The following is a 24,724-nucleotide window of genomic DNA, read 5'->3' as shown; positions in this document are numbered from 1 at the left end:
TATATATATATAACCAAAGGTTATTTTGAGAAATGGTAAATATTTGAGAAGAAAAGAAGTGATATTAGTCCTTCATACGGTCAAAATCGGATTTGACTGATAAATAATTGCGGCTTTGACCGGTCAATAATTACGGGTTTGACTGGTCAAAAATTGCGGATATATGAAAAATAGAGAGGGTAGTTTGGTAACTTTCACAATAATTACAGACCAGTAAATCCTAGGTAGCTTTAAGAGGATAAGATGTATGCATACCTTACCTCTATCCCAATGTACAGATAGGCTATTGTCACGAAAAGCCAAACCCAACTTGCAAAACAAATAAATAAAAGAACAAGCGAGCAAAATACATGTAGGAGTATGTACAAACAAACAAAAGAAAATGTTACATATGAAATACAAAATACAGTATAGACAACTATAATTACATGAACAAAATTTAAAATTAACATTTCATACAATTAGTAGAAAGAAAAGCATATAAACTAATTAAGACGATATGGATGTCGCCAGGTATATCTTATAATTGTGTGTACCTTATCTGAAATGATTTACGTGTATCGACTAATCTCTAAAGAAACCATGAATGGCGTGAAGTTATCATAGGTGAATCTCCATGGTCACAAGGGTTATGTCAGCGTTTGTATTTGAATTCAAGAAAACAAGAGATTACCACTACATTCCCTGAGTCTCAACCGGTACGCGACAACTCAAATGGCTTCGGACCAAAATAACTAAATATTTAGTTTAGACTCGTATTCAAACACCAAGTAAAGAAGGTGGATATCATCAGCAATGCAAGTTGGTCGATCGGTGAGAACACCAAGCAAGTCATCGATAACCGTTGGTGGAAGAATGTATACACGTGACGAAATTTTGCGCAAATATACCAACCCAGGGATATGAAATAAGAAAGATAAAAAGGTTGATAACATAAAAATAAATTATTCATATGTGAATCGTTCATAAAAGAAAACGTGGGTTCATATATGTATCTTCATACATGAATAATTGATAAAAACGTAGATATTAGAACGTGAATTCATATATATATATATATATATATATATCTTTAACAGGGCCCTGGCCACGTGCAGCCCGTGCGACCGCACAGGACATCAAAGCTTAAAGGGGCATCAAGTTTTCATCTATTACTAGTTTTGGGTTTAATAATCTGGGAATTGGACAACTGAGTTTTAACTATAAAAACATGCCCAAGGCCTAGTAGTGATGAATACTTAATGCACGTCGTGAACCAGTTAACGCTATCATTCCAACAACTCAATCTAATTTCTATTGTTCTTCAAAGTTCGACTATTTCGATTTTCAAGGCATGGAGTTCTCTTTCCAGCTGATTAACGACCATGAAATTAGATTCAAGAAATCAAAGATGAAAATCTCGAATGACTGATTTCTACTATTGATTGAACTTACCGAGTTGTTGTATGAGTCATACTATGATTTATGAATCTTTAGATCTTTTTTGCAAAAAATAAAATTAAATTTCTAACTAATTATTATAAAGATGAGTCATATGGTCACGTGGGTTACCGACCTACTAGGCTAAGACTAAGGGACTTTTGTCATTTTTGATAATGAGTCTTCCTTTTGCATACTGACATATCTGAGAATTGAAATTTTCAATGCACATGAGTACATCACTGTATCAACATAACTGGAGAACACTACACAATATTAACAACATATTGTGATACTGTCTTAATTATTGGGCACTTGTTCTTTGCAATACACGGTAACATAGATTATGAATTTTACAATTTATTATTGTTCTTTTGACTTTTGTTTACTTTTAAGGTTTGACATTACCGCATTAGATTTTGGGGACGTTTGATTGGTTTTTTATTAAGTTCTATATGGATAAAGTTGTCTGTATGAATTAAATTTGTTTGTATAAGTTGGAAAAAATTTTGTTTGAGAGAGTTTTTTCGCAGATGTAATGAGCATTTTTTTTAGCTGGAAGGGACATGTTTGGAAAAAATTTGGCTTTTTATATAAAGCTCTCCCTATAACTTATAACTTTTGAGTTTTATTTTTTACTTACTATGACAGTAATTTAGATGTAATTTACTATTTTAGTTAAAAACTAATGATAGTTTTGCTTGTCTGTTAAGTCCCATATATTAAAATAAAGTTTCTATTTTACTAATTTCAATTTGGAAAAAAGGAAAACTGGAAAAGAATGAAGCACGATCTTAATCCAGAATTTATTCTTTTATCATTCTATATTTTGTATTTAGGGTTTTGGTTCTTATGTCCCCCTCAATTGTATTTTCTAAATTATAATTAATAAAAGTCAATAGGGGTATGAGACACTTAGCTTGAATAGTCTCTAAACTCTTTAAAAATCGCATGTTTCATTGGCTTAAAAAAATAGGCTTAGGGGCATCTTTTATTATTTCCGCACAAGACATCAAAAATCCTAGAACCGGCCCTGATTTTTGAAGAAAATTCAGGTTTACCAATGATTAACATATCAATCATTTATTCTTACATTCTCTAACTAATTTGAAACTTCCTCTATACCACCCCAAACCACTTTTTGTTATGCCTTGCTAATTGATGTTCCTGGCTAAAATTATCAATAAAAGAAACTCTTACGAGCAATCGATCTTCCTCTTCGGGAAACTATTACGATCACAGTCCACCACGACTCATGGCCACATCGTAGCAATCTACCTATCTCAATCCTCGTTAAGTGGAGCAACGTAGATTTGGTGCCGAATCAAAAAAGCCGGTTCAGGTTGATATTGATAGTGAAACAACTTCTTAGCAGTTTGAGCTGGTGGAGCGGTTAACGTTGATGATGATGGCCTAGACTTGTCTCCACCCGATAATCCGTCAAGGAGAGCAAAACCATTGGCACCAATCTTGGCATGCTCGGTTTTTAGCTTAAAAGAATACGACATTTTTTGAATAAAGTTGATTGGGAAAGTAGACGAGATAGATCGAGACAACGTACGTTGTCGTATTTGCTTATGGTTATACAATGTATCACGAAACTTTATATAAAAAGCTTGGTGTAACTATTATCGAATATATTGTTTTATGTTTCTAATTTTATATTAGGTTTGCAAATATTATTCGAGTATGGCCATCCTCCATTAAACACATTTTGGAACCAAATAAAGACACATATTCCCTTGTAAATGGAAGATCACCTAACGTGGAAAATAATAAACGTGATTCGATCAAATTGAAACCGACCGATGCAACTAGAACCAAACAAATAAGATCGGATATTCAATTGTAATATTGGATCAGATTCAAAATTTTAACATCCAATTATAATTGGCAACCCCCAAGCTAACCTGCACAGCTCAGCGACAAGAGCATCATATGAGAGGCAAATCAGGTACATAACAGTCCCCAATCCCCTGTGGCTCTCAGACTCGAGTTTTCGCCTATTTGAACAAGTACACTACCCGGGTAGCAATTGTATTTTGTCCTAGGTAAGCTACTTGCATGTTTGATACAAGACAATAACGAAAACCTAACAAACCAAACGAACCCAGTATATCTCACAGAAATGAACCACTATTTCATTTTATTTATGAAGCATTATCTAAGACCTCAAATCTCATGTCGATTGGTTTATCACCAAACCTTTGAATACGGAAATGCTAGGAATGTTTTCTTTCATCTACATCAAGTTTTCTCCAAGGATTGAGAGCTTCTCGCATCGCCTGAGCTTCTGGTGAATTCTCCCAAGCCTTCTTTTCCGCCTCAAGAACCGTCACTTTATCATCTGTACATAGAAACCAGATGTAAGCCAGAATGCATAATTTTCCACCCTTTTTATCTCTTAACGCATTCGGAGAAATGTTACTTAAATAAAACCTCATGGCTTTGAACAAAATTAGCACATTGCAATAAAGGGCACAGATCTATCTAGCAGCAAGCTATTGGCAAAACTTCAGGAATGTAAAAGGAACTTTGCAATGGCATTATCTTATGGCATAACAATAACGTTCACATAGGCGAAGGATCGTGTGAGAAGGGAAATTATGGTTAGAAGCGTAAGAAGAGATCTGAACCCTTGATCCTACGCTTCTCACCACAACTTCTCTTCTCACCGGAACCGAACCCTGTTCACATATACATATATGATATATGTATATATATATAGGACTATAGAGTGGGCTCATCAAGAAACAAGTTCCATTTCTGATAAACAGAAATAACACTTCAATACTAATTTAAATCAGAAAATAATTCAAAAGTTCCTCCAATGCCTGCATAATTCATGATAATTTGAAAAGATCATGACCAGTAATGATTGGAATTGGTTTTAGTTTTAAGATTGCAGTAGGATGTTTTTGTAGTAAAGATATATTAGGATATTTTTTAAATTAAAATAACTTTAAAGGATCCTAACATAGTTACTTAAGACTAAATTCACTTCATTCTAACCATTTATGCCCATGATTGTGGGCTAGCTTTTTGGGATCTAAGATATCTTCAAAACAAACAGATGCCAAGAAGCATCTACAATGAAATCTATCTTCTTCTTTTAAGTACATAAATTTTATATACGTCAAAACTCACATTCACAGTTGATGTGGCTTGAAACCTTGACCTCCAGAAAGGTTGGGATCAACAGGTAATATATAGAAACATGGATATGCCAAGCCCCATGATATATTGTTACAAAACCACTATCTAGCTGATACATGGACCATAGAACAACCTAGTCTAGCCAAGAAAGTTGTACAATGCTCAAGAGTGTTATATAGAACAACAGTATGTACCATCGTCTCACAGATCAACTGAAATGCTTTCCACTTAAAAATTTGAGTCAGAATCACAAATTCACTAGTTATACCAAGACACAATTTCTAGCCAATAATACAATTCTTATGTTGAAAATTTCAATTCCCATGATGGGTACCCAAGTTCTTGGCAGCCTATATCAGATTCCTCTTTTCTTGCAGTTCATGGGTATGGCAATTAAGAGAAGCTGGCTCAAACTCAATATATTAAGTTCCTCCTTAATTAATTTTTCCAATATGCTCATGGGATATGAATTTATGGGAACCTGTGGTAGTCCATGTGCACATGAGCCTTGTATTGAAAATTCAACAGCACTAACCGTTGAGCTTTTGCGTAAGAAAATAATAATATGCTCGTATTAGTTTTGGAAGTTAACCCTTTGCTGTAGAGAGGGATGCTTAGGAAGGATAGACATAATCATCCGAAATATTGGAAGCCACCACAGGGGAAGAAATGTGAAAGGTCACTAACAAAAACAATGGTTTACCGTTCAAATTGGAAGGGTCTTCCACATAGATTAAGTATTTGCTGGTTTCATTTTGGATTTTTATGTTCTTGTTCATAATGGTTCTACAGCCTTTTGTCACCTGAATACGTCTGTTTTTAGTACCCTGTACTGGTTAATTATTTTTTCCATGTGACTCCATATTGGTATGATAGAGGCACGCAGAAAAGAAAACACACTTGTGTTGGTAAACCGTAAACCCATCAACAGATTTGGATACCCGGTCTCATCATGCTTCATTGACTCACTATTCAAACCAAACCTAGTAGGTCAGGGAGTTAAAATGTGCACAGACATTTCTTCTACCTCAAGTGGCAGAGGTCTTTTCCAAGAAGATCACAGCTTGCTAAAAAGATTTCGAAAGCTTAACTAAAAGCCACAATTTTGCACCAAAAAAGGTTTTGTTTTTATTTTTAAAAGACAGATTTGGAAAAGATCGCAAAGAGCCTGATACAATCACGAATGAGAATTGAAGGTGAGAAAACGACAAAGGAAAGAGAAAAGGAGAAGACAGGTTGAACAAGAAGGCCAGTAGAGACAGCTTAGCCACCAAGAGCTAGCTAAAAGCACGCAACACTCCAAAAATTCCCCCGCTATCTGTCAACTCTCAACTCTCAACTCTTCCCCCATCCCCCACCCTCTACCCTCCTATCTCCCTCCTCCAACTGCAGTACCAAATAGAGTTCTACAAGTAATCAACTACCCAAATCAGCCACCTCCAAGAACTCCTATCGGAAGTTGTGTCCTCGGAAAGTACTGACTCCTCCATGTCCAGCTTCAGCTGCTCATCCCATGTCCTTCCCGGCCTCGGCCTGCCTTTCCTCACCCCCATTGACTGTTACATCCTCCACCCTCATTGGTGCTGTTGAGTCCCTATGCCTTTCTCTTTAATATAAACAATTATGAATCGAAATGTTTCCAAGGTATAAACATGTCCCGGTTGGAAGGATGTATACATGAGAAGATGACTTCCTCCATAAAACCAAACTTTAGGTCATGTTAACCTTACTACCACAAAGAAATTGCTAGTTGCAAGTAGGTTTAGACCATAAACCGAAATCTTATTTGTTCCCTTGCTTGCTTCAAAGCCAATTTTGTGACTAAGAACTCTTTTCACATATCAGTCTTGTTACCAAGATGGTCAAGAGACAATTCATCATTTTAACTTGCATCAACAAGATATCATTAATGTATTGCTTAACTAAATTTTTCAGAGGTAGCTTATATGTAGCAACCTTCAGCATTTGTAGATCAGGAAGAGCCAATATGGGTATGTTGGTTGCAGAGATTTCTTTTGAGAAGTTAATACAGGCTCCTTGCTACTCGTTCTATCAATTATCACCAAGACCCTAGAGACTTATGGGATGACTTGTAGTGCATGTGATTATTTCATGCCCTTCCATCAGAAAAATGGAAAGACGATTGTGTTGGTGTGTGTAAATGACAATAGGATTATAGGTGATGATGCACAAGGGATCACAACCCAAGATTCTTCATCCAGAGAGAATTCGAAATAAGGACCTATGAAATCTTGATTATTTCTTAGATGTTAAGGGGGCTAGATCACAAGAAGTGTGTTTCAAAATCCTTATTCTCGACTATTTCTTAGGTGTTAAGGGGGTTAGATCATCAGAAGTGTGTTTCGAAATCCTTACTAAGTTAAGTACGCTTGACTATGAGGTAGCTGATTCCCAAATGGTGCCTGATAACATGCTTCTTTCAGCGAGATATAGAAAATGGTGGAAAAGTTAAACTTCTCATAGTCATGAGATCAAATATTTGCAGTCAGTGAGCATGGAAATTCAATTCATCTATTCCCCTCGTACTAATTATTGATACGTAAATCTACCTGGTTGAAAAATTAATTGCATTATTCAGAGTCACACTAATATGCTTAGATGCCAGTTATGTAGAATGTCCACATGGTAGAGGCCTATGGCATGTTATGTGTTTTCTTCAAAAGAACTCTTATTTCGTGAAAATCAAGAGGCAAGTTGTCATTTCCCGCCAAGTAAGAGAGTATCAAGTCATGTCCCAAACCGCTTGGCACTTGTGAATGGTTCAGGTTCATCATTTGGCATAGGAATTAGAAAAATCCTTAAGTGGTCCGATAGAAATGTATAAGGATAATCAGAGCCATCATGCACATCTTTCATGAAATATATTTTCCACAGACATACAAAAGACAAAGAGGGTGATCAAATTTTCCACAGACATACAAAAGACAATGAGGTTAACGGCCACTTTCTTTGCAAGAAGATTGCATGTGCTTCTTATGTACCCTCATATATTAAGCCAATTGCAGTTCATTTCGTCAATTGTCTAAAAGATCCCCTACGGTGATTCATGAGTAACCTTATATGCGAGAAGTTGGGCATTTAGATAATCTCCAACTCAAGGAGTCTTCAAACATTATGGCTAATTACGTCATATTATTTTCATATATATAAATCAAGGTTTATCATAGGATTTCATTTACATCAGCAAATGACCCATCATGATCCTTTGTTTATTCAATATTTCAATAGTTATGTAAAGATAATACATACTTACAATTGCACCATGTATGGATTTTAACTCCCCTTAGATCTCATAAATGAAGAGTTAAGATATCTTGGATTTTCACTATCTGTAAGAATTAGAATAAGCCTTACAGGACTAGCTAGCTTGAGCCTCTTCAATTACGAGGATGAGATAATACACTCAACCACTCTTGGGTTGTCATCATATGGGAACTAAGGATGCTCTCGCAAACCCCTAGGTGATCCACAAATTTGTCCAAGTAAAACAACATCTAAGTGATGCACAAAATCATCGTAACAATCATTAATATTACTATGCTAATGGTGAACCTTTGTCCTGAAACTGCATAAGATTGAGCTTTTGCAAGAGAAGGATGGTAACAATTTCAAGTTAAGTTATGAAAATGCTGCATCCTTTACTATAAGAGATGCTTTGGAAATGCTCATTCAAGTAAGGTCTAATATACTTCCACATGCTTCTTATTTGTTTTTCCATTTTTATTCTATAACCCCTTCTCTCACCGCAACTCTTTCTTTACATGCATTCTTCAAGAAGTAAAATCGAGAAATTTCAACTTACAATTCCAATGTTTAATGTTAGCAAGAAGTTCCATATCACAAAGAAGAATCTATCATTTATCATCCTCAAATTACATAAGAATTGGGTTGGATATGTATAAAAAATTTAGAACCAAGCAAATAATTCATAACCTACCATCTTGACATTCAAAACTAACCATTGGCCATTTGGTGCATAGGAATTTCTTACTTAGCAAGCATGAAGACTTGGTTGTCCTGTTCTTCTAAACATCTGCTTGCAATTAACATATCCCCTTCCCACACAATATTAACCAATATTAATCTATGTTGCAAGATTTGATGTATTATCATGCTTCACACACATAAAAATTATGAATTCCTGTCACTTCAAATTGCTAAAATTAAACCAATTTGACCAAAGTCCATGTTTCTTATACAAATAACTATAATAAGGGTTTAGCATTCATGAGTTCTCTTACACATTTAAAAAACACATAGCAATCGTCAGATCTACTTGTAAGCTAGTTCGCCCATAATGAATAAAGCTAAAATCAAACCCCCTTCATAGTGATTAATCAAAATCCAATTTCTCATTAACACAAACAGATAAACAAAATAAAACGAACAGCAAATTCAATAGGCAAATCTGAAATTAAACCGAACAGAGGAAAGGCCTGACTAACAGAAACCGGTTTTAATCATGAAATACTCCATAGATCCTCCAATTGCTGCTGATACGACTGCGATTTTGACGTACCAATCCAGAAACTTCATGAGTTTACACGGCGAATGGTGAATCAGAGATCTAGAGAGCTCAAATATTCCGTCTGACTTCTCCGGTTACTCAAAGAATCGAAACTTTTATCGGCGTTAAGATAATTTGAAATATTTTCAGTTTTGTTTGGTCTTCTCAGGCGACGGCCAACAACTCTCTTTATATCTCGTTTTTCCGGCTTTTATTTTTCCGGAATCAATAATATTTTTACACCATCTTAACAAAAACACTTAAAAATTATTTTTTATTTATATACTGTTTATTAATGCATATTATTTAAAATTCAAGATTACAAGTAAATTATGCGTAAATGCAACTTATTAAAGTTTTATGTTTGAATTCGTGTAACTAACCACGTATAAACATAATCTTAGAGGATAAACATCTCATTTTAATTATAAAATATCTAAAATATAATTAGAATAATTATTGAGTTGTAACATAATACTTAATTATTATCTTAAATAAATTATTTTATTAAACCAAAAATAAATTATTTCGTTTTAAAAATTCAATTAATTCATAATAAAAAATTGACTTAAAGAAATTAAACAAAAAACGAACTTTTAAATAGTTAATTTGATATTAATATCGTTTATTTTTATCAAAAATTTATAATATCTTCAAATTTATATTTCATTCAAAAATAAAACGTTTTCTTTTTCTCAAAACCACATAACATCGCATTATAACATTGATTGACCCAAAATTTAAAACGAAACATTAAAATCAAGATGCATCTCGCTGCATTATGCAAGTACCCTTCTAGTTGATATAAAATGGCATTAAAGCATTCTTATTTTAAAAACAAACTTTCAGGTGAGGTTTGGTTTACGAAATGTTTTTGCATCTAATGAAATCCGTTAAAATAATTTGACTTTGAAGGAATTGGAATGGAATATTCTCAGGTTTGACCACCTGTCTCGTTGACAAACGACGGAATGGAATTTGCGAAGGAATTGGAATTTGTCTGTTTGGTTCACATAACGTAGGTTTGGAATTGGAATCAAATTTGGTAAATGACCAAAATCTCCTTTTTGAAAATTTTAACTTTTTTAAAACTAAAAATACTTTAATTAATATGTAAAACATTTTAAAATACACAACCAAAGATGTTACTAAATGAAAGGTGGTCGGTGGTGGTTCAGATTAGAGATGGCCAAATGGGCCCGGCCCGGCCCGGGACCGCCGGAGGACCGGGACCGGGACCGACAAAGGACCGGCCCGGGACCGGGACCAGTAAGGACCGGTTATGGGACCGAAAACCGGGACCGGTTGAGGTTTTTGGTAGTTTCGTGGGACCGGGACCGGTTATGGGACCGACTATGGACCGGCCCGGCCCGGCCCAAAAATTCAATTAATTTTATAAATAAATGTATTTTTAAATAATTTTATAATGTATTTTTATAAGAAAACGTAATTTTAATTATATTAAAACGCATTTTTAAAGTGTATTTGAGTGACCCAATTGTAAATTTTATAATGTATTAAAAATATATATCATTAAAAAAATAAGATTTTTTAATCTTATTTTTTTAATGAAGGACCGGTTGGGACCGGTTGGGACCGGTTGGGACCGGGACCGGGACCGGCGGCCTATAACCGGTTATAAAGTACCTATACCGGTCCTATCATTTTCGACCGGGACCGGGACCGAGACCGGGACCGAGACCGGGACCGGTTACGCCGGGACCGGTTATGGCCGGTTATGAGAATGGTGAGGACCGATTGGGACCGGCCCGGGACCGATTTTTGGCCATCTCTAGTTCAGATCGATGGTGATCTACAGTATTTCAGTACTTCAGCTCGGTGGACGGTAGTGGTTTGGACTAAAGCTTACATTTATTTAAGAGCATGATTGACCTGCTGAATAAGTAACCGCTCATCTTAATATGACGTGGAAAATTATGGATTAACAAAATCTTAGGTGGATATTAAGAGTGCCATGTCATCACTAATTAAAAGAACTAACTAAAATAATCTAACACAAACCATTGATAAAAAACTATAGAACCTAAAGGTCTCAAACGTCCCTTCGTTCCTATTCTCGTCGTCCTTGCTGTCCTCTACCCTCCTTTTCCTGCAGCTGTCATTGCTGCTCCCTTCTCTTCCTGTCACTGGCGTCATTCATTTACGTATCCATCAAGTAACTGACTATTGAATAATCATCACATCTTCACATTTGGTATACCTTCACGTTTTTTTTGGCAAGGAAGGCGAGAGTTTAAGGGTTTATGTGAATTCATAATCTTTGAAGAAAAACTGGTGAAACGACTCATAAATGTTTACTGAAAATGAGAATGTAAAGCCATCTATGATCTATGGGTGATGCTTTGCGGAATTTGGAGTGTGCAAATGTGCTCTACGTTGCAGGAAGCTTCTAATGGAAACGGAAGTGATGCTGATAGTATGATGAATATTCTAGAATGTCAAGAGTGTTGATGAGATAAATATTGTCGGCGATTTGGAGTTGGATGGCATGATGAGGGATCAAGGTTTCTATTAGCCGATAGGTTCGAAGAGAAGTCGGTTGGTGTAAGCATAGGCTTGATTGGTTGTTTTATATGCTTGGTTTAAAGTTTATTTGTTGTGTAACGGTTTTGTATGTTCAGCTTTTGTTTAGATTGTTTAAAATATTACTATTATATTTGCAATCGAATATTGATGAACCATATGTAATATTTTTCATTTAAGCTTTATGTTATTATTGACTATGCCTCTAATGAGCAGTAACCAGCATAACCACTTTATTCATATCGACTCTTATGGGTCCCAAATCCTACATTTAATAAGTATAATTTGGGTTTGGTTCACGTAAGACAAAGTTGTTTTTGTGAGACACGATTTTTATACTTGAAATTTCACAACAAAATGTTGTGAATGTAAAAAAAAAAAAAAAAGACAAATCTTCACAACAAAAACATTGTGAATATTACCTTCACAGTTTTTGATCTGAAGTTTCAAATGTAAAAATCATGTTTCACGAAAACAGTCGTCTCACATGATCCCAAATCAATATAATTTTCTTATATGCTTTGAAAGCAATAATTAATTTACAATAATTATTAAATTAGTTAGCTAAAAATAATAAGCATAGGGTATGTATTATGTCATAATTATTAAGGCCAAATCATCATTTTAAATTTATTATGTAAATTTTAAATATCACGTGGTATAATAGTTGACATTAACCAAAGTCATGTCATGATTAATAGGTTATTAAGTAAACCAAATCTTTAAATAAACGAAACGTTTATTTCAGATCTTAAAATAAAGATTTTGAAAGTTGATTTTTCAAAATAGAAATCAAGTCAAAGTTGGTTCAATTTACTGTAATTTTTCCTGGTACTAATATGTTCTAATTTTTTTTAATTTGATAATTTTATTTTGAAAATTATTAATAAAAAGGTTAAATTGTTTTTTCGTTTAATCATTTGTTTAAGTGGTTTCTAATTTAAGTTACGTATGCGACTCTAAATTTGAAAAATAGAGTCCAGCGTCTATGGTTGTTTGAAGTAAGTACTTTTTCATAAGATTATAACCGTTAGACACTATAAAAATGCAGAGTATCGGCGAGGGAAATTTCCTTCGCAAATCCGTTGCTAAAAGGGTCATCCGTCGATGATACTCCTACAAGTATATTCTAGAATATACTTGTAGGTCACTGACATCTTCTTTTAGCATGAACAAGAATCGACTCTTCTTCTTTTTCTCACGGTTCAACCTGATTATAAAGAATTAAGAACTTTCAAAATACAAACAGATTATGATGTCTCAATATAGAACAAATTGTGTTCAATTAAACTAACTACCAAGACTTTGGGGCTCCTTCGTATATATCGCCCGTTAGAGTCTTTTCAGGACCACCGTGGGGATTTTTCTAACTGTCCCTGCAAGGCCCCATGGCGATTCGTTGAAACAATCGCTATGGTGACTCAAACAAATTGTGGGTTTGGGCTGAGATTTGACATTGGCACCGGCAACCACCCCACCCCACCCCACTCCACTCCACTCCACTCCACTCCACTACGCCTCTGGATTTGGTTAATAAATTATGTTTTATAACCGTGAATGTCGAAGATAGTTTGTACATAACTCGATTAATCATATGTGGTCCTGAAGTTGATAACCGAGATAACATTCGATACCCCAAAGGAAATTTGAACAGGTGACTAGCCAACACACGTACAACATACACACACATGTATATACACTCATGTACACTAACATGATACATGATATCTCATCCATACATGATATCATATATATATATATATATATATAAGTACAACACACATAGATCCATCGTATATTCATATATAAACAATACATGATATATTTCATGTCTACTATCTCTCCGAGCTGATTGAATTCAACATGTGTATCTCACAATCGAGAAAGAGTCTTGTGTGTTTCTTTCCTTACCGCCTCTGCTTCCAAACCTCACGTGTGTGTATCTTCCAATTCCTCTCAATGGTTTCCTGTTAATTCCCCATTTGTATTCCCATTCAAACCATCTAACAACTCCCTTCTAACATAGCCCAAAAGCCCTTCAAACAATAAAAACTCCACCGTCTTAATAAAAGTCTATGCATTCTGCTTCTTGACATTAACCGGGGCTGGTGCTTACTTGTCTCAATTGTAATAAAAGTCTAGAACGATGAACTTGGTACTTTGATCGAAAAGAGCTGATGTTTTGCTGCTGTCCAGCATTGATCTTCCATCTTCAACGCCAATTTGCACCTCGATGTTTTGCTGATGTCCAGCATTGATACTTGGTTGTTTTTGCTCACTGCTATATTGAACCATGGACATGCCCACTGCCCACACTATACATGAGTTTCAGTGTCGTTCATAGGCACATAAGCGCACACACACCTATTCTATGACTAGTTTCACTTAACTTTAATATTATGTTATAACTGTTGCTCGCGTCATTGCTAACGCATTGGGCCTCTAAAAAAATTGGAATGGCCATGATGATATCTCATACGCCTACATATTCGTGCATACACATAGAGAAACATAAACACCTACCTATATGTATGCATACACATAGAAAATCATATAAAAAACAATCAAATTTAAGCTCATACGTATAAAAAACATCACAGAAAACTAAAAACTAAGTCGATAATCACCGACGGTCGTTTAAAAACCCTTGTTTTTCCATTTTTGAATTCAAGTTGGTTTTACATTTTATGTTAAAATGTTGCTTGATATTAACAACAAACAAATTAGAAAAAAAAAATCGTCGCTGATCGGTTGGTTAATTTAAAAATTACTTATGGGTAATAAAAATTATTTTTTTATTTTTGTAAATTTTATTAGCGTGGACTTCGATAATCCATCGGTAGTTGGAAATCCATTGGTAACTTATTTAATTCACAGACGGACTTTTGGTTTGTTGAGAAAATTTCTCATACTCTGAAAATCGTCGATCCGTCGGAAATTATTGACGGATTTTGGACATTCTTGAACATCAAAATGGATTGTTGGTAAGTGTTTATCACCCGATAAACATTACCACTTTCGGTTACCATGTAAGACATTCTACCTTTATTGTTTCTCTTATCTGATAAGATGTTCGGTTCTTACTATACTTACCAAATAAGTGACCTCATAATCACCCGCTCGGTGTTTGAATTCCACTTTGTTTTTGGGTTTAAAATGCTTTATCCCTTTTGCTTTTTCCATTTTACCAACACTTTCATCCTCCCAACCCTAAGACATACCACATATATATAAAGATAAAGAGATTACATGTGGTTTGGTGACGACTTACAGCTTAATCGTTAAGCTATTAAGCCAAAATGGCTATATAAAATAAGCCGAGACCCCCCACTTATTCCCATTAAGCTAGCTCGAACAAAGTACTACCAGAAATAATTCAACCCTCTCCTTTGCCTCCTTCGATCCCATCAGTCGTTTATCTCTCAAACAAACAAATTTATCCATATAGATAACTGAACTGATGGACTTAGATCCCCTACGTGTTCTTTTATTATATATAATTCCATATATACAATTGTATACAAAAACGCAAAGCTTGACTACGTACAATTGTACATATTTACGAAAAAAAATATATTAAAAATGATAAATACTCAACCCTAATAAATAATACAAAAGGTCCATCATTTTTAGGGTTTATGGTATTGAAAGGTTGAATCACGCGAGCCGAAGCAAATGCCTCAGATCCTTGGTTGCAACGTCATCAAAACTGTTATCAATGGCGACTGAACCTTGCTTCTTGTTGAAAAACGAAGGGAGTGGCAGGGACCCCGGCGGCGGAGACAAAAGGAACGTTGACCCTGCATACCAATCGTCATGAACGACCGGAGCACTCCGTAACCTGCCGGTGCCGGAGATGTTTTCAACACAGTTCATAGAATTAACTCTATCCAAAGTCATCACCGGCAGCCTCTGCTTCTCTTTTTGATGTTTGGCCGTCAACTCAGGTGTACTGGCGGATCTGTTGATCTCCGGCGAACCCATCCGCTTCTGCAAATATCTCCATGCGTTTGATTTCCGGTGACCGTTGTTGTTAGTCTGCCGTCTAGGAAATGTGGTTCCATTTGCAGTGTAAGGTTTGTGGCGACGATGAAAGATGGTCGGGTTCCGATGGATCAAGAAATCTTGCGCCCGCAACACCTGTGTACCCATTACAGAAATCGATTCAATGGAGGAAGGAGATCCTGCAACAAGATTAAATCAGGTTTTTATTTCTGATTTATTGTTATGGTCTCATCCCCCTCCTTCCTCATAGGAGGAAGTGATCGATCAAGCATAAAGGCCACAGATCGGAGCCAAAGGATCAGATTTCAGGGCTGCATCCAATTCTTCAAAGTTGAAGCTTTGAGGATGATGAAGACAAGAAAAAAGGGTTTGGGAGGTGCTGAGAAAAAGGTGGCGAGAATGCACGCCGAGTTGAATGGTTTTTTATTTAAACCATTTAATTTGCATTAAACGAGTAAAATCACAGGGGAACAACCACTTCACCTCCGTGGTTACAAGGGGATTTTTATTCTTGCTCGGATTTGAACCTGAGATCTTTAGATACTTTTGATCTTTGGAGCTCAAGCTCAAACCAATTAGACACCACCCTTGTGATTTATATGGGTGATTTTTATCCGCTTGGTTCAAATTATATCTTAGGTGTTTTTTTTTTATTAACCTCTCACTATGCGAGCCGACTAATCTCAGGACGACCATCTGTTTTGTATATAGCCCGGAGTCACCGCATTTGAACCTCCGTGGCCACAAAAGGATTTCTATTCCTCCTTGGATTTGAACCTGGGACCTCCTGATACTTTTGACCTTTGGAGCCAAGCTCAAACCAATCAGGCACCACCTTGTTAAATTAAAAAGATAATTATGATTATTATTCAAATAATAATTTTTTTGTAACTATATTTGATGTATTGATTGTTTAACGAGGATCATATAGAATTGTGGTGATAAAGAAAGTCGTCTGAACTAGACATGGACTCTTTCGGATATTGAGGATGCAAGTTGGCACATCGTAGCGGGCTATGTTTGGATCCAGACTTTGAGTTGTCGACAATAGCTATAGACATCTTGACGATGAGGATTGACGACGACACTTGAAATGTTGACGAAGTAGACATCAGGGGCAACAACGACATAGTGAGCTCACGTCCAAATAACTCTCTCAGGACCGGTCCTAAGATTTTTTATGCCCTATGCGAAAATAATAAAATATGCCCCTAACCCTATTTTTTAAAGCCAACTAAACATGCGATTTTTTAAGAGTTTAGAACTTATTTAAGCTAAGTATCTCATTTCCATGTTGATTTTTATTAATTATAATAAAAAAAATACAATGAGGGGAACATAAAAACCATAACCTCGAATAGAAAATATAAATGATAAAAGGATAAATCCTGGATTAAGATCGTGCTTCCTTCTTTTCCAGTTTTCCCTTTTCCAAATTAAAATTAACAAAATAAAAACTTTATTTCAATATATGAGATTTAAAAGATAAGGAAAATTACAATTAGTTTTTAACTAAGATAGTAAATTACATTCAAGTTACTGTCATAGCAAACAAAAAGTTAAACTCAAAAGTTACATGTCTAATGACTAAAGACTAAGGACTTATCTGTTAGCAACTTAATAAGTTTAATAGAACTAACAGCTTATTCGCTCAACTATGCATGACTGTTTCATAGTGACTTAATGATATAGAAAGTGACTTATCCAATAAGCTTTTAGGGGGAACTTTATATAGAAAGCCAATTTTTTTTCCCAAACACGTTCCTTCCAACTAAAAAAACGGTCCTAACATCTGCGAAAAAACTTTCTCAAACAAAAACTTTTCCAACTTATACAAACAAATTAATTCATACAGACAATTTTATACAAACAAAAACTTTTCCAACTTTTTCCAACGATGTGCATTCAGTATTCATCACTACTAGGCCTTGGGCCTGTTTTTATAGTTAAAGCTTAATTGTTCAATTCCCAAATTATTAAACCCAAAACTAGTAATAAATGACAACTTGATGCCCCTTTCGGTTTTGATGCCCTGTGCGACCGCACGGGCTGCACATGGCCAGGGCCGGCCCTGAACTCTCTGATGCCCCGGAGATTATTAGCTAACAGATACAAGGAGCGGGGCCAATTATAAGAGAGAGGTAGATTTATGGAACGAGTTTTGATATATGCGAACTATTTCTATAGCTTAACGTAAAATCTTTATTACTATCGGAACGGTGATTTAACATCACTCATGGTTTTTACCCATTCACAGAGTTTTCCACGTCATTGTAACTTGCTTTTTACATTTTTATGCATTTTATTAATATATTTTCATTTATCAATTTGTCCTCTCGACCGTCTAATCATCGGGCATTAAACCGAAACACGAATGGTCGTGTGAGAAGTAGAGAGTTAAGATCGGAAGCGTGAGAAGGAATCCAGACCCCTGATCGATCACCTTTAATTTCAAATCTACAAATGAATCGCGCTTGAAATGGAGATTGACCCGGTGCATCTCATCTTAATTTGCATCCAATGATAGAGATCTCTTCTTACATTTCTCACCTTAAGCCTCCTTCCCACCGGCACCCAACCCTAAACCAAAAATGGTCACTCAATGAGTTTCGACCAAGACCATATTCTCAAAAAAGTTACCAATTTTGATTCAATAAAGACCATTGTGTTTGATGTAATTTCACTAAGTGTAAACTTAAAAGTTATTTACTAAACTTGGAATCACGTGAGACAGGACTTTTTTCGTGTGACACGATTTTTACACTTGAAACTTCACAGCAAAACACTGTGAATGTAACCTTCATAGTGTTTTTGCTGTGAAGATTCGGCTTTTTTTACCTTCACAACATTTTATTGTAAAGTTTTAAGTGTAAATATCGTGTCTCACGAAAACAACCTTATCTCACGTGAACTCAACCTTTATTTACTATTTAGTTATATATTTTTATTTTTAACATATAAAAGTCTTTTTATATGACTTTGATTTTGTCCTCAAACAAAAATATAAAATCTATTTACATAAATAAAAAGAAAAAAAATGGGTTAAAAATGGCCCATTGGATTCTTATGCTAATGGACTTCTTTGGTAAACAAAATTATCATGAGCCCACTATGTATCATTCCAAATCCAAAACATATGAAACCCAATTTGTCATATATCCAATTAACGAAAATAAACGTAATCAAAACGTTTGTTTGATAAAGCACTTATCGATAAGAGTTATCATATTCATTTACCTCATCGTTTGTAACATTTTCGGTCATCAAATTGATTGTTGGTAAGCGTTTCACTTACCCCAAATAAAATTTCCGCTTCTTGCTATGCATTTTTGGTTCTTCCCTTTCTCATCCGGTAAGATAAGTGACACCCGATAAACATTTGGTAAATGTCCCCTAAAATCTTGATTAATAAAGAAAAATCATATGTCGTTTTAGCCGTACAATCCTCATAACTCCTAAAATATAAACAAATGGTACAAGAACACATTGATAACGCAGACGTTGACACGATAGCAAATCAAGAAGTCACATACGTATGCATAAAAAAAATAGAACAAATGAATCTTTAGACGGTATATACTTTGTTTGTATAACTCGGACACAATTCAAGAGAATTTTTTATCATAAAAACACACAATGACATAAGCCAATAATAATACAAAGAGGAGTCCATGAGTTAAATGATCATTTCCTCATTCAAATTGGTTTTCTAACCATTTCTTTCTCGAGTTGATCCAAATGTCACTACTTCTGCTATATCCAAGTCCGCAATAGCTAAAGGCCAAAAAAATATTCAAATTCAACACAAATATGCAATTGTGACGGCCAGGTTTGTAGTGACATTTGGGTCAACCGGAAGAGAAATGGTTAGAAAACCAATTTGAATGAGGGAAATGATCATCTGAGCTAATTTCTCTAAAATGAGAAAGACCACGCCCTTTTCTCCGAGCAATCTTTTTCCTCCAAATTCTACATACTCGGAACTTATTTTTATCTAAAATTTTATATTCAAAAGAGCGATGTTCATTGGTTGAACACAGATTCTATGTTCCATCTTGAAGCTTAAATTTTCGACCAACGTTAGAGTTGTCATAGCCAAGGTTTTGGGTCTATCTTTCAATTTGGTCATCTTCGACTTATAAAAAAATTAATATTAGATCGTTGTTTCTTACATCTTCCTTTAAGAGCTAATACTAGAATAGAAGCGTAAATTTGATAAAGAAAGTTTCAACTTAAAAATACAGACGATACATTCACTGACCCTCAAGACGGTTATACGTGACCTTAAGAAGTTAACTGTTACGACATTGAGTTTGTGTTGTCGTTCGAGGTCACCAGTTCAATTCCCGTTAAAGTCATTGGGAGTCTGTCTGACTGTTAACTTCAGAGCCCAATAAGATTAGTCGAGATACACACAAAATAACTCAAACATCCACAATTACCAAAAGAAGATTCTCATACATTACCAGATTGTCACACACTTTATATATCATATACACAGTGTCGGCGCACAACCTTTAAATACTAACTATGTACAACTATACTGATACAACAATAACAATTCTTCAGAAGAAAAGAAAACGTAAAAATACAGGTAATTATACGTTGTAATAAACTGTCATTTAAAAGCACACAAACAACAATTAAATTTTATCTTTTTTTTTATTAATCTAAATATCCAACCCGTTATGCGAGCCAACTAATCTCAAGACGATCACATGCTTTACAGATAGTCCGGAGTCACCGCATGCTATGTTTATTCAAATAGAATGTTAATGTTGGAATAAAATATGAAGACATTGATATAAAAAAAAACACACACACACACACGTACGTCCAAAGGATTGGAAGACTTGTAGTGTGCTAAAGGGCAATTCGGTAAAAACACAAGTGTCGTCAAAGTCCAAGGTGTTTGTAATGTGATAGGCTTTTCCCCCGAATCCCGGGCGACATATATGTGTTGGGTGTTTGGGAGAACGTGCAAAATTCCAATTCTGCCCCCACAATACAACCTTCTTTTGTCAGCACAGAAACACTACCCTCCGTAGGTGGGAGGTTTTCGGATGTGTCTCTAACACTTGTCATATACTTTGAATTTTTTAACATTTATTATATTAATAAAAAATATTTTTATAATTTAATTATATTGATATATTTATAAAATGTAATTTGATGTATTACTGTATTAATAAGATCTAACATTTATCTTGTATTTTATTATGTTTATGTTAGTCTTGATTGGGTAGTGACTGATATATGAATCTGTAGAATGGGACTGGAATTCAAGCACATCGAGTTTTTTGAAGTTTAATTATGTATTTTAAATTAAAATAAAAAATTAAAGGTTATTGAAGAAATTAATAAGGAAAGACCTAACCTAAACAATCAACCTGATGACAAATTTGCTCATAAATAGATATAAAATAAAATAAAAGAATGTAATCTAACAAATCTGAATAACTAAGACAATCTTAAGATATTGATGTTAGGGATGTATAGAAAACCGTTTAATCTGTCAACCCGTTAACAACCCAATTAAACCCAACTCATTAAACCGTCAAACTGATAAACAACCAATTAAGAAGGTTGAAATTGGGTTAGGCTAGCTCAAACCCAACCCAACCTGCCAATTAATCCGCCGCTAATATATATGATTTCGATATAGTTTTATTTATATCTATATAAAATATATTAATCTTATTAGCTATATATATATATATATATACACACACACACACACACACTATTACGTTTATAAGACATTTTTGAGTGTCTTACCAAGTTTTTATAACGTTTTTAAATTAAGTGTGGTGTTAGTTATTTTATACAACATTATTTGAAAAAATGTCATGTGAATATAAATGTCCTATAAATAGATGAGTTTATAGGACATTTTTTAAAATTGTTCTATAAAATAGCTAATACGAAACTCTATTTAAAAGCATTCTAAAAACATGTTCGAAACGTTAAAAAAATGTCCTATAAACCAATTATAACACTTTTAGATATACATTTTATAGTTTTGTCTTATAAACGTAAGTCCAATAAAGTATTTCATTCATCAATTCTATATAACTACTAAACGCCAACCGAACCAACCCGCCTCAACCTGCAAAGGTTGGGTTGGGTTGAGATTTTTTCAAACCGCGATAATTGAGTTGGCTTGTATAAACGTCGTAAGCCTACCAACACAACCCACGTACACCCCTAATTGATGTTGATTTGCCTAATAAGTTATCACTCAGAATTTCTATCAAACGATGATCTAAAACAATGATAAACGTTTGTCTTTTATAGCCACCAATGATTAAATGTCGTGTTCCAATTTTAATGTGTGTCTTCATCTGATTTGTTGATCCATCTATTTTTTTACTCTTCATGTTAGCCTTTGGATATCTTGAAAAGATGCGAGTGTTGCCCCAACCCATCATTTTATATGCAGAGTGAACAATAAATGAAGTAATGTACAAATAAAGTAATACTTTAAAACGTACTTTGACTGATACTCAGAAGATGTTTCTATACTAGGATATGGGTTGGCGAAAGTTGGTGAGCCAAACTTGTTGGATAAGATTGAGTGACTCAAAATCGAGTTGTCAAACAGTATTTCCCAAACTTTCTGACTTATTTGGTACTGGTCTTCAATCGGATAGATGCTAATTATTTCCACTTTGGCGTTGATCTAACTTCACTTCACCTAGTTTTCGCTTTTACTGAAATCATTCTACTTGGATTAGTAGGGATACAAAAATAAGACTATAAACAATATTACAAGTGGAATCTTATAATAATTGTTTTATTTGAAACATAAGATATATTTCGAATATCAGGTACGTACAAATCATTTTACGTAATTTTGGATCCTGAATTTGAATCCTATAACAAAATTTGGATACTAACGTATTCAGATTCTAGAAACACAATTTGAATCCTTAAACAAAAAAAGCTGGAATCCTAACAGTCTTTAGATCCTATCGTTATACCAAAATCCCAAAACTTTTATAAGTGTTTATCAGATGTAGTTGTGTAATCATCGAATCAAATAGTTGAGACCAGCAATTTACCGTTAGGTAATAAATGAGTATGTTTAATGTAGTCTAGACCTATAATGAAGGAAGCATATTACCAACATGAGCTACACACAAATACATTTGGTATAATGTAATGTTTCAAACCCAATAATAGTCTTATCTCCTTTGTATGCTTTCTTTTATTTTCTAGAACACATATATACCTACGGTATCTTTTATATATATATATATATATATATATATATATATATATATATATATATATATATATATATATATATATATATATATGACTTGGGATCATGTGAGATCAATGGTTTTTCATGAGACCCGTAAGACTAATTCTCAACTCTTGAATTAGATCTACAATATGAACATTCATAATTACAAAATTGTCACCGTACAACTTTAGACCTTTAGATCATTAGCTTATAAAGTTGTTCAATGAATATAAATTGGTCTTACGGGTCTCATGAAAACTTTTGATCTCACGTGAATTCAACCATATATATATATATATATAGGGTATATATATATATATATTATTAAAGGAAAAACAAGACAAAGGACATTTTAAGCAACTTTCCAATCTAACAACTATTCTACCAAAATCCAAGTGGATCACATCTTTTCATATTAACCCTTGACTAACTTTTTTTTTTCTTAATATTTTCCCTCAACTTTTTTCAATATATCTACTACTCTATTTAATGTAGGAATATTGGGTAGAACATGGCTTAGGGGAGCACCACATATTCAATCTCCACATCACCTTCTTAAAAGGGTTCTTGTTTATTTCTCATTAAAAAAACACACCCACATATATATATATATATATATATATATATATACACACACACATGAATGATAGTGTGAGAAATAAAGGTACGATGAGAAGCATGATAAGAGATCGGAACCCTTGATCACTTTCAATCTCATGTCCACCAATGAATTGCGCTTTAAAAGGTAATTGATCTGGTGCATCTCAGTACACCTCATTAGTGTTGACATTCAATTAAGAGTGATTTAAGGGTGGAGAACTATTCATACGTTTCTCACTGTAACTTCTTTTCTCACCGAAACTCAACCTTATATATATATGAGAATACCAATCTTTAATGAAAACAAGAGAACACTTATATCACATGTGATCAAAGAAGACTTTTTAAAATTTAAACCAGAGGTGCGTGTGCAACTCTTTCGTATAATATCATATATGATTAACTACAATAATATATATGTTCTTTTGTTTCCACAAATTGAAGATATTCTCGTTTGAACTCATTCCTATATTAAATTATAATCATATATGAATAGGTGAAAATAATTTATGTTATTTTTTATTTTTACATTTGAATACAATTAGGGTTTGTCTGGAAACATTTTTGGTCGTGTTTTTTTTTCGGTTTCCTCCTATTCATTCATATACTTTTTCGAGAATATCAAAACACATTCAATAAGACTGTTTTTATTCATATATATATATATATATATATATATATATATATATAATCCATAAAGACATTGGGTTTAAAAGCTGAATAGGTAAAAACGTGTTCGTATATAAACCAAGAAAACACCAAATTATGTTTACTATTTAAAACCAACGTCTACCAATTTTCTAAACTGGTATTGGTTATAGAAAAGTAAGCCTCTGCTTAACATTGTTAATTTTTTTTAATGTTTTTTGTTTAGAACTATATAAGTAAAATTAAAAAACTGCCAAAATACAAAATCTGAATTCAAAATCGTTCTAAATAAACCCCGAACTGTTTAAAGACTAAAACACAGTACAAAAATCTATTGTTTTTTTTAGTGTTTTTCAAGTAAGAATGAATAGAAAAAAATGGGATGTATTGAATTTGGTGATAATCATTATTTTCAAAAGATGAGTCAATGGTTATGAATATGGAGTCTAATCTCATTTGAAAACATATCCTTAATCCTCCCTTTTCCTACAAATACTCTTCCTTTTAAATATATATATTTCTAGTTTAATCATTGTAGGGATTTGGAAACTCTTTTTCTAATACATATATAT

General features: G+C 34.0%; 2 protein-coding genes across 2 annotated transcripts; both read right to left on the bottom strand.

Annotated features, from left to right (window-relative positions):
• Positions 1 to 3,234: 3,234 nt before the first annotated feature.
• Positions 3,235 to 9,265, bottom strand: LOC112521430. Its single transcript, XM_025130289.1, has 2 exons — positions 9,042 to 9,265; positions 3,235 to 3,766 (listed from the first exon to the last, which is right to left on the bottom strand). Exons 1-2 carry the CDS (start codon positions 9,130 to 9,132, stop codon positions 3,642 to 3,644), a joined length of 216 nt encoding a protein of 71 aa, XP_024986057.1. The 5' UTR covers positions 9,133 to 9,265; the 3' UTR covers positions 3,235 to 3,641.
• A 6,039-nt stretch (positions 9,266 to 15,304) lies between these two features.
• LOC112521774 lies at positions 15,305 to 15,799 on the bottom strand. Its single transcript, XM_025130768.1, has one exon. It carries the CDS (start codon positions 15,797 to 15,799, stop codon positions 15,305 to 15,307), a length of 495 nt encoding a protein of 164 aa, XP_024986536.1.
• Between the last annotated feature and the right edge of the window lie 8,925 nt (positions 15,800 to 24,724).

The sequence above is a fragment of the Cynara cardunculus genome, assembly GCF_001531365.2.
Source record: "Cynara cardunculus var. scolymus isolate 2C chromosome LG 11, CcrdV1, whole genome shotgun sequence".
In the NCBI taxonomy this organism is placed as follows: Eukaryota; Viridiplantae; Streptophyta; class Magnoliopsida; order Asterales; family Asteraceae; genus Cynara; species Cynara cardunculus.
The sequence above is the reverse complement of the archived record's forward strand: the minus strand, read 5'-3'. Positions and strand labels throughout refer to the sequence as shown.